Source organism: Fundulus heteroclitus, chromosome 16 (genome assembly GCF_011125445.2).
Source record: "Fundulus heteroclitus isolate FHET01 chromosome 16, MU-UCD_Fhet_4.1, whole genome shotgun sequence".
NCBI classification, from domain to species: Eukaryota; Metazoa; Chordata; class Actinopteri; order Cyprinodontiformes; family Fundulidae; genus Fundulus; species Fundulus heteroclitus.
In genome coordinates this window covers 11,896,641-11,908,088 of record NC_046376.1, presented here as the reverse complement: position 1 = coordinate 11,908,088, position 11,448 = coordinate 11,896,641, and the positions used below count along the sequence as shown (strand labels likewise).

General features: G+C 38.4%; 1 protein-coding gene across 2 annotated transcripts; it reads left to right on the top strand.

The window, feature by feature from the left end:
• The first annotated feature begins 2,861 nt into the window (after positions 1-2,861).
• On the top strand, positions 2,862-11,397 carry mettl2a (methyltransferase like 2A). 2 transcript variants are annotated; one of them, XM_036147804.1, is made up of 9 exons: positions 2,862-3,045; positions 5,177-5,265; positions 5,484-5,752; positions 7,705-7,754; positions 7,832-7,892; positions 7,973-8,112; positions 8,223-8,329; positions 10,783-10,848; positions 10,942-11,397. In XM_036147804.1, exons 1-9 carry the CDS (start codon positions 2,894-2,896, stop codon positions 11,076-11,078), a joined length of 1,071 nt encoding a protein of 356 aa, XP_036003697.1. In that variant the 5' UTR covers positions 2,862-2,893; the 3' UTR covers positions 11,079-11,397. The 2 variants fall into 2 exon arrangements, with proteins under 2 accessions (XP_036003697.1, XP_036003696.1); XM_036147803.1 differs by having other exon boundaries at positions 10,939-11,397.
• The last annotated feature ends 51 nt before the right edge of the window (positions 11,398-11,448 follow it).

Here is an 11,448-nt window from a genome sequence, read left to right as displayed (position 1 = left end):
ATTGTCCTTATTAGGTAATCGGATGCTGTGGTTAAACTTCCTTTTGATTAAAACTGCATATCGCTTCTGCCAGGCACAATATTCAGTTTAAGGAAGTGCCGCTGCAACAAATATGGGATGGTCTCTTTTGTGACTGTGCTCACTGTAGATCACTTTAATAATAATTAGTTGTTTTATGAACTTGTGCACAGAATGTTGTGGGTTAGTTTAAGATTTGGGGGCAATTGCCATTATATATTTTCATTTGCAGTACAAATAAAGTAGAAACAAATAAAGCTTGCTCAAGTACAATTTGAAAAGCTTCTCTTCTGAACGACACACTAAAAGTTTTGAAGCTTAAAGAAGAAAGCCGCAAACCCAACTAAGGTTTAGATCAATGTCAGAAGAATTTATCCAAAAAGTTAACAAGAGGTTAAATCAGCAGAAACATCTCCACAGACGGAAAACAGGACTCTTCTTGGAACTGTGGAGCTTAGCTCTATAATACCACAGCATGCCTAAACAAGCGGATTCTGTGTACAAACTCCTGACTGTTTCACGTGTGGATGTTGCAAAATGGCATTGAAAATAGTCACAGTATGTGTCTCCCTCTAGTGTGATAAAACTGCTAAAGCACAGAGGTTTACCCCAGGATGTAAGGATGTAACAAGGACAGGCAGGTTTATTTGTACAGCACCGTTCAGAACCAGAATCAGCTGTATTTGCCAGGTATGTGTACGCATACGAGGAATTTGACTCTGGACTGTACAATGTTCACAATATGCTTGCCTATACAATTATGCAATAACACAATAATGCAGTAATAAATACACAAACAAAGACAGTCCGTATAAAGATCACACTATGAACAAAGCAGCGAGCAGAGTATAAAGAATGCAGGAGTAGATCATTATGACCATTATTGTTATTATTGTGTACATGTCAAAGGTGGAAGTGCATACACACGTGCATAAACACATGCAAACATACATGTCCACAGTGTAATGAGGGCAGAGAATGCTGGAATAGACGAGTATTATGAGCCACGTCATGTAGGTGGATTTGTTGTACAGTATATACAACATGACAATGTTACAATATGAACAGCACTGGAATAGAGAGTAATGGATAAATAACACTAGCCAGCAAACGGGCCTGCATAAACAAGGCAACATGCTTTACAGGAAGACAAAAGGAAAAAGCATGAAGAGAATTACATTAAAAACACAAAACACATTAAAACACTAATGACATATTTTAAGAACCACATAAAAAGAAAAAAAAATATATCAAATTGAAAGAGTGCTGTCCTGGTTGAACAGAGAAAGCAGTTTCTGCACATTCTGCAATTAACACGGCTTCTCGCTATTAAGGTATCATCCTGGGAACACTGACTAAACCCATCTCTGAAGACCTGAGAAGTCTGCAACTCTGAAATTTAAGGTCCAAGGCCATTAAGTGCTTTATAGACCATCAACAACATTTTAAATTCAGTACTTTGACAACCAGGTAGCCAGGGCAGTGATTGAACGGATTGAATGGATACGACCCATCTTTCTGTATAGTCAGGACTCTTGTAGCAGTTGTCTGATATTTATTTCTTAATTTTGTTTTTTTTTTGTCTTTCTTTTTAGTTTTTTTTACAGGGCCATTGTAGAAACCATTACAAAAATCCAACTTAAGGGAGAAAAAAACATTGCATATGTTTTGACAGGGGGCATTTATTCAGGTGAAGTTTTTATGGCGCTAGCTGCTGCTGCTGATAGACGTTATTTAACAGGTCTGGGTCAATAAAAAACTGGGATTTTGCTTGCCTAAGAAGTTCAATTTCCGTTTTCCAGAAGAACGTAAATGCTACATTTCATCTAAAAATCAAAGTAGAAGGGTGCACAGAATCCTAGTATTAATGTGGTCCAATGTGAGCTTTCTACATTGTCATGACGGTATTGACCCTCTGTGTTTTATGACATTCAAAGTCAGAACAGCTATCAACTAAGACATTTTCAAGCACTCTGCATCCCTTTGCTGACAGGCTTTATGAGGGTGCATATTTCTTTTCTTACATAACTTGATACACACAGCCAAAAGTACTATACATTAAAAACAATGATGGCCATAATTGGCCAGCAAGCTCAACTGACATAAACCCCCTATATAGTCCTTGGAGTGATACTAAAAGAAGACGAGAGAGCAGATCCAAAAACGCAGATGAGTTGTTGACCTCTATTGAGGCTACCCGGGCTTCCTTAACGTCTTATCAGAACACAGCTTCTGACCACGAATGCACACTTTTTAGTTCTATTAAATTTTTTGTATTAAATATATTCTTTATTGATCTTGTGTAATTTACATTTTCTGAATAAATTATTTCATTAGCTGTAACCCATCTCCACCTAAACAGCTACCCTGATAGTAAGGCAAGGCAAGGCAAGGCAAATTTATTTATATAGCACAATTCAGTACAGAGACAATGCAAAGTGCTTTACATGATTAAAATATAGGAAAATAAAACAGAATAAAAGCAAGTAGGGATAGTATAGAAACAAAAAAGAACATTTGAAACTTGAACATTCAAAGGCAATTCTAAACAAATGTGTTTTTAATCTCGATTTAAAGGAACTCAGGCTTTCTGCACTTTTACAGTTTTCTGGAAGTTTGTTCCAGATAAGTGGAGCATAGGAACTGAATGCTGCTAGTAATCTATTTTACTTTGGTAAATACATTTTAAAAAAACATAAAGAAATAATCGTGTCTATAATATTCTAACTTGTTGGGTGAGGTGGTGCTGTGTTAAAGAAAATAATTTGCAATAAAATCTTTACTGATTAAACTGTGAGCGTGTTTTAACTCTTGGATGCATATTTTTTCCGCTTGTCCCTGAATGCGTCACACTCCCTTCTGTGTCAGATTCATCATGGCGGCGCCCCGCACCGTGGACGGTGTGGAGGCTGAAAACACTGAAGCCGGCTTGACACAGTCAAATTCTTCCTCTGGGGACCCAAAAAGACCTCAGTTCGGGACACGCTTCCTTACAGACCCGCGGCAGGTCTTCCAGCACAACGCATGGTCGGTACCGCAGATCCAAATAGGATCAAAAGGATCCATGTGCATCTTCAGATGATAAATTATTAATATTAGCTGAATTATGATTCTGCGAGTCCTACTTCTGTGGTGTTACAGGTTTTATTTTATTTTACTTCGGTTAAGTGAGCCGACAACTAGAAATACGAGGACAAGCCAGTCGACGTTTGCTCTCGGATAAAAAACATTTTTTAAAAACTTCGCCTGTACGTGGTGTATTACGGTAAAAGGGAAGTACGGGTGCCCATAAGGGGGAAAAGGTTTTCTCCCATCCCAGCTACCGTAGATAAGATGCACAGAATGGAAATAAGTCATACTTGATTAGTTGGTTAAGAAATGAAAATAAAACAGCATACCCGTCATTTGTAGGATTTCTCTGAGAACACATAATGCTATTATCGTATATTCATATGTAATATCTATCAGTGGATATGATCATGTCTTAATTTCAGTATCATATTATTTCTTATAGCTCTGAGAGGTAAAGCAAACCTCTCTAACCAGAAAAAATATTTAACTGTTTTACTGGAGAGAAATCTTTGACATTAGCTAAACCCTACTGTGACTCAGGGTCTTGAAGACATAAAATTCTGACATTAGACATCATTATACCCCAGAATAGGGCTATGAGCTACTTTTAGAAGGTAAAAGCCCAAAAATCCAAAGTAGCTGTTATTTGAGGAGAATCTTTAGGAAGAATCCAAAGAGAGTTTTTGTTACCTTTAGGAAGCTAGAAATAATTTAAAAAAAATGGAAAATTAGACATTATTAAAAGGGACAAACTATGCAAAATCCACTTTTTTAGCCCCTAAATCCATTTTGTTGTGTACCTGGAGTCTGTAGGAATATAGAAAAGTTAAATGTAATCTCTCCAGATGCTGCGTAGATATCTTCGTATTCTGTTTGGGTCATATTTTTCAAGCTGTTTAGTTTTCTCTGCTACATTTATCAAACAATTACATCACAGTATTTGCACAAGGCAATGGGACATCCGGATAACCAATTTTGCAAATGTGGCATTTTTAATTTTTTTACAGAGAGTTTGTAGTCGAAGCTATTAAGTAGATTAAGAGAAAACTTTTCTCCTGTCTTCATTTGTCGGGTGCATTAACCCGCACAATTCATTACAGCGTCCCCCGGCATACTACAAAAATGGCCTAACGGGGTGGAGTGGAACATTCTGCGACCTGGATGGGGGGCCAGGTCTGAAGTGCCTCCATTAGATTTAAAGAGACCACAACAAAACGAGTTGCTCTCAAACTTAGCACAGAACTGGGGTAAAAGAGGGGCTTGTGGGGCTAAATTAATGAGGAATTCATACCATAATATTGCAGTTCCACTGTATATAGACCACAACTGAATGATATTACTGGGAAAAAGAAGAACTTAAAAGCATGATATGTCCCCTTTAAGTGCCAGAGTGGCGTCGTGATGAGGCACTACGCCTCTAAAAATCATGTAACTTATGTGAAAATGACAGTGATGTCATAAAAGTATATTATTTGATTATTATCCTTTAAATTTTTCAGATTCTTCCTCATTAAAGTAATCAAATGGCATATTTTTTTCCCAATGTATGCCGCTGTAATCAAGAGTTATTTTCTTGATGGCACAGCAAATGGCTTTTACCTTAATGCACCACATATGGGTGAAGCAAATGTTTAGCCGTTGGCTTGCTCTACAGCATATATTGAAGTTTTGGCTCACTTGACTGATGTACTTTACTATAGAGCGGGTTGTTTCCAATAGTTACTCTTACGCTGAAGATAGTATTTGGCACAGATTACCAGAAACAATCCCGACTAAAACACATTAATAGCCGTTTGATGTGCCAAACAAAAAAAAAAAAAAACAGTTCCAGCAAGCTCTAGCTCTCATGATTTAAATATTTATTAGTTAGCTAGGATTATTTAACCATTTGCCACTGGAGTTGAATCTCTGGATCAAACCGGTATCCGAATATACAAAAAAAAAACATATAAACATGAAAATAGGTATTTCTTGACCTATTTGAATTTCTATTAAATCATATGAAAATATTAGAAAATGGTTTCTTTACTGTCCATCACTGTGTTGTTTCATGGACTCTGGATAATGATGTTTTGTGGTATACCAGGGACAATGTGGAGTGGACTGACGAACAGGAAGAAGCTGCAAAGAAGAAAGTGTTGGAAAACAATCAGCCCCTGCCTCCGGAGAAACAGGGTTAGATAATAACTTTAAAGATTAATAGCTGTAAATCTCACATAGAGCTACTCTAAATGTTACCTAAGCATTCATTTTTATGACAATGCGTATATTTGTGTACTAATTACACCATTAATATTAAAATATTTCCCTTTGAGAAGCAGACACACGTTATGTTGGATGAAGTGTGGTATTTTATTATTCCTAAACCATTTTTTCCCCCCGTTTACTTCCAGAGGAATACGAAAGCCGGGCGAATGAATACTGGAACGAGTTTTACACGATACACGAGAATCGTTTCTTCAAAGACCGTCACTGGCTCTTCACAGAGTTTCCAGAGCTGGCCCCACAGTGCAACCCGAACCACGAACCTCATCCAGACGTCTCGGGCACGGACAGCACCCAGCAGGATGGATTTGATCTAAAACAATGCAGGGATTCTGCAGCTTTGTCTGGCGACAACTGTGACTTTCCGGGCTCCTCTGCCACATATCGCATCCTGGAGGTTAGAGATTATTCTAGGAGCAATTCAGCCACAATTTTACCACAGGCATTGTAAACTAAAAAAAAAAAATTAAAAACAGTTTTTATTTATTTCAGGAAATGTTGGGATTTAATTTTTTTCTGATATTCTATAGATTTAAATAATAGATTTAATTTATCAAATCCTTAAAAGGATTAACTTGAATAAATAAAACAATGTGCCTTTTTTATTGTCTTGCAAAAGTATTCAAACCTCCTGAAGTTTTTCTATTGTTTTGACAATGCAAGTAGGATACTTTGGGTATTTTTCATGTTCTATGTGCTAGACCAACAATAAGTTGTGAATAATTGAGAACTGGAAGAGAAAATATACTTACTTTTTATGTAGTTTACAAAAACTCTGTGGTTTACACATGTATTCAAACCCTTTAACTTTTAATCCCCTAAATACAAATTAGGGAAGAAAGCTGCCATCAGAAGTTGCCTAATTAGTAAACAGAGTCTAGGTGTGTGTTATTCACTCTCAGTATTAGAACAGCTGATCTGTGATATATGGCACCCATCCAGGGGACACATAGAAAACATGTGGAAGAAGGTGCTCAGGTCAAATGAGACTAAAATGTTTTGGCTTAGACGGAGTGTGGTGATATACTGGCATGGCACATGAACTCGAACACAATGTCCCCAGCTGAAAACTGGATTGTGGTCCTACAAATGATAGATTCAGGAGGCCTAAATATAAATGAACTTCACACTTTTCATATTTTTTGTAAAATATTCTGAAAAGTTGTGATGAGAGATCAGTGATTTTCATGGGTTTGCTTCTCTCCCAAAGCCGGGAAATTGGGCTACATTCACACTGTACATCTTGATGCTCAATTCAAAATTTTTTATGAAATCTGACTTTTTTTTTTTTTTTGGGTGGCCGTTCATACTACTATTAAATGCAACCACCATTTAACTTCTGTCTGAACGGTTCAAGACTGCAAAGCGACCCGCATTCGCAGCTAACAGAAGGAGACGTCACAAAGCAGTGCACTGATTGCGGAAGTAATGCTGAATTGTTTCTAGAAGTGTTTAATAAACTTTTGTTAAAAATTAACCTTCGAAAAGACAGAAAAAAACGTGGTTACCATGATATAATCTTAATATTGCAAGATGACATGAGGTAAGAAGAAAGCAGCACAGCTATTAACGACGGTATCTTATGGAGCGCTAACCGCTGCTACTGTGTGGATGTGTAGAGAGAGACCGGAGAGTGACGTGAAAGACGGATAAAGTGCGACGTGACCGTTCAGACTGCGGACGCTTTGAAAAAAATCCGATGCGTATCCGAATTAGTACCACATATGGAAGTGGCACAAATCGGATACTTTTGGGGGGTGAAAAGATCGGAATTGGACCGTGATAAAGACAGATATGGCATACGGGCAAAAGAACGGATTTGGGTCGCATTTCCCTGCAGTAAGAACGTAGCCTTAGAGTGTATAGCATCAATGACTCTGTGAGATAACGCTTTGTCAGTGAGTCTCCTGACGGGATAATGGTCCAAAACATATGGCCAAATCAACAAAGACACAAAAACGGCCTCCTTCTATGTCATTGAGTCCACAGACCGCAGTCTTGTTTGTAGGAGGATCTAGAAAGATTGAAGCATATCATAATTAGCTTCCATTTAAACTAAATCCTAACAGCAGAGATAACTGGCAAATAGGATTTCATGTCAAACACATATTTTATTGTTAGATTTCTCTCAATGAATAAATGTAATCCAATTGAAATTTAGATATTTATTTTGCTTTTATGTACGTTGCACAGTGAGGTCGAGTGAGCATTCAAATAGGAAACGCTTTAGAACTGAGCACATTTTATTGCCATTGTTCTAATTGAAACAGCTAACGTTCGCAAAACAGCGTCAGCACGTCTCATAAAAAAAAAAAAACTATGTTAAAAAAAGAAATTGTTTCTTTACAGGTTGGTTGTGGTGTGGGGAACACCGTTTTTCCAATACTCAAGACCAACAAGTAAGATCACAAAAGAAAGTCCACATATTAAGCACGTCCGGTGAAGTCTATATAACTGCAACTTTGCCTTTTTATAGTGATCCTGGGCTTTTTGTGTACTGCTGTGATTTCTCCAGCACTGCTGTGGAATTAGTGAAGGTGAGATGTTTGGACTCAGAAAGGAAAGGTTTCCTCTGACCTTCGACGTGTAACTGACTAAACTTTTCTCCTGTCTTCAGACTAATCCAGAGTACGATTCGAACCGCTGCCTTGCCTTTGTTCGCGACTTGAGCGATGTTGAAGCCGGTTTCCCTATGCCTGATGGAACGCTTGACGTTATAGTGATGATCTTTGTGCTATCAGCTCTGCATCCCGACAAGTATGAAAAGATATTGCTTTGCCTCTCTTTGTCTTTCTTAGTTTTGCACGCACGTTTCGTTAGCTTTGATATCTTGCAGACATTGTGTAAGAGTTTGCCCTCCATCTCAGGATGCAGGCTTCCATCAGTAGATTAGCACGTCTGCTGAAACCAGGTGGCGTGATGCTGCTCAGGGACTACGGACGCTACGATATGGCACAACTGCGCTTCAAGAAAGGTCAGTCAGGCTGGGTCCAGGTTCAAACTGACTATAAATTGCAACGGATTTCTCTTTAAAGCTCAAACTCATGTTACAAATTGTTAGCAATAAAAATAATAAAATACGCTACTATCAATCAGCAATGGCTTCCGCTTATTTTAGATCGAGTCATGGGATTAGCAAATCCAGGAAACCCAGCCAATAGTCTTCAGGTCATTCTGTGGGATACCAATGCGTTGGAAGGCTAGTAAGATTATATACGGGGGGGTCATATGATTAGAATATCATGAAAAAGTTTTTTTTTTTTTCAGTAATTCCATTCAAAAGGTGAAACTTGTAGATCATTTATATGTATTACACACATACTGCTATATTCCAAATGTTTATTTCTCTTAATGTTGATTATAGCCGACAACTAATGAAAACCCCAAATTTGGTATCTCAGAAAATTTTAATATTGTGAAAAGGTCCAATATTGAAGACAGCTAGTGCCACACTTTAATCAGCTAATTAACTCAAAACACCTCCAAAGGCCTTTAAATGGTCTCTCAGTCTGGTTCTGTAAGCGACATAATTATGGGGAGGACTGCTGACCTGACAGTTTTCCAAAAGACGACCACTGGTACCTTGCACAAGGAGGGCAAGACAGAAAAGGTCACTGCTAAAGAGGCTGGCTGTTCACAGCGCTCTGTGTCCAAGCACATTAACAGAGAGGTGAAGGGAAGGAATAGATGTAGAATAAAAGTGTACAAGCAATAGGGATGACTGCATTCTGGAGAGGATTGTTAAACAAAACCCAGTCAGAATTGTGGGGGAGATTAACAAAGAGTGGACTGCAGCAGGAGCCAGAGCTTCAAGGACCTCCACAGATGTCTGTAAGACATGGTTTCATCTATCACGTCCCTTGTGTCAAGCCGCTCTTGAACAAGAGACAGCATCAGAAGCGTCTCGCCTGGGCTAAAGACAACAAGGACTGGACTGCTGCTGCTGAGTGGTCCAAAATTATGTTCTCTGATGACATCAAATGTTGCATTTCCTTTGGAAATCAATGTTCCAGAGTGTAAAGGAAGAGAGGAGAGGCACAGAATCCACACGGCTTGAGGTCCAGTTTAAAGTTTCCACAGTGATGGTTTGGGGTGCCATGTCTTCTGCTGGTGTTGGTTTACTGGGTTTTCTGAGGTCAACGGTCAGCACAGCTATCTACCAGGAAGTTTTAGAGCACTTCATGCTCCCTGCTGCTGACCAACTTTATAGAGATGCAGATTCCATTTTCCAACAGGACTTGGCACCTGCTCACAGCACCGAAGCTACCAGTACCTGGTCTAAGCACCATGGTGTCCCTGTTCTTAGTTGGCCTGCTAACTCGCCTGACCTTAACTTCATAGAAAATCTATGGGCTGTTGTGAAGAGGAAGATGTAATACGCCAGACCTAACAATGCAGAAGAGCTGAAGGCCACTGTCAGAGCAACCTGGAGTCTTATAACACCAAAGTGGTGCCACAGACTGATCGACTTCATGCCACGCCACATTGCTGCACTAATCCTGGGAAAGGAGCCCCAACTAATTATTGAGTGTTGCACATGATCATATTTTTCACTTGGCCAACATTTCGGAAAATCCTGTTTTTGTTTTGGTCTCAAGCGATATTCTAATTTTCTGAGATACAGACCTTGGGGTCTTCATTAGTTTTCAGTTATAATCATCAAAATTAAAAGAAATAAACACTTGAGTATATCAATAAATCAACTTTTTCTTGATCTTCTAATTAATCCACTGTGCTCTTGGTCTGTTCTCCGATGTGTCGTGTTGAAAACCTCAAGAGAAAGGCACTCAAAAGGCATCCTGATCAGATACCTAAACCATCTCAACAAACTCCTTTTGATGTGGAGGAGCATTTGTTTTTTTTTTGGGTTCAGCTGTTTCTTCTGATCCATTTTATCCAGCGGCCCATCACTTGCGAACAAGAAAAGATCAATAATGGCATAAACCTTGTCCAGCGTGTTCTCTCCTCTAGTTGGAAAGTCTGTTTCTTGTATGTTTTTAAAACTTTCCATTTTCAGTACAACTGCTCTGCTCAGTTCACCATTTTTTATTTATTTTTTGGTTATTTTATAATTGTACATTTGTTAGAAAGGAAAGACACCTCTTTGTTGTTATTTCTCTCAAATCTTTTTCTTTAAAATTTTTGACACAAATTAAAACGTGTCATTGTATTTAGGTTACTTATAAAATAATATCCCAGATTTGTTTTGTATTGCCCACTTACTGTAAAAGTCTTTTTCATAACAAGTCAAAAAGACAACTTTAATTTTCTGAGTAATATTTGAAACTAAGTTCATCATCCATCGATTGCATATACCAGCTTACCCTTGCAGCCGCACCTTGAAATGTTTTGTGAACTTCAGACTATCAGGAGTTAGAGACAACCTGTTTTATTTTGCAACTGGTTGTATTTTTATTTTGTTTTCAGGGAGATGTCTGTCTGAAAACTTTTACGTCAGAGGCGATGGAACACGAGTGTATTTCTTCACCCAGGGTAAAGAGGACTTTTTTTTATGCTTTGCCTTGCTGATCTATTCTTTCAACATGAATATGATCATATTTTTGTGCCTCCTTTGTGTTTCAGAAGAGCTTCATGAGCTGTTCGCCGAGGCTGGGCTTGAAAAAGTGCAGAACCTTGTGGACAGGCGGCTCCAGGTGAACAGGGGCAAACAGCTCACCATGTACAGGGTCTGGATCCAGTGCAAGTACCGCAAGGCTTCCTGAGAAACAAGGCGAGACGCGAGGAAAAATCCCACCGAAACTGACAAAGATTGAGGGTTTTTCCACAAGACCTCTGGAACAATGGGAATTTTTTTTTTTTTTTTTTTTTTTTTTACTCTCTGCCATAATGCTGCTAGACCTTTTTGATTTGCACATTCATTTGGAGGAAGAGTTTTGGTCCCCATATTGATGACTTTTCTGCTGATGAGTTGTGTAATCTGCAAAAGGGATGGCTAAGCCCTGTATAAATGCGTCTTCTTCTGGAAGATATTGGTTTTATTCCACCACTTTTTTCTAAATAAATTACATCTTTCTTTTTGTATATGATCCTTTTGTACATGCAAAATTAAAATAAATTGTTTTACTTACAAGT

Excerpts from the sequence above, each read along its gene's own strand:
- mettl2a (XM_036147803.1), top strand. The coding sequence starts at position 2,894 with ATGGCGGCGCCCCGCACCGTGGACGGTGTGGAGGCTGAAAACACTGAA. Across the intron at positions 5,266-5,483 it reads CCTGCCTCCGGAGAAACAGG|AGGAATACGAAAGCCGGGCG; the intron begins GTTAGATAATAA and ends GTTTACTTCCAG. Across the intron at positions 5,753-7,704 it reads CCACATATCGCATCCTGGAG|GTTGGTTGTGGTGTGGGGAA; the intron begins GTTAGAGATTAT and ends GTTTCTTTACAG.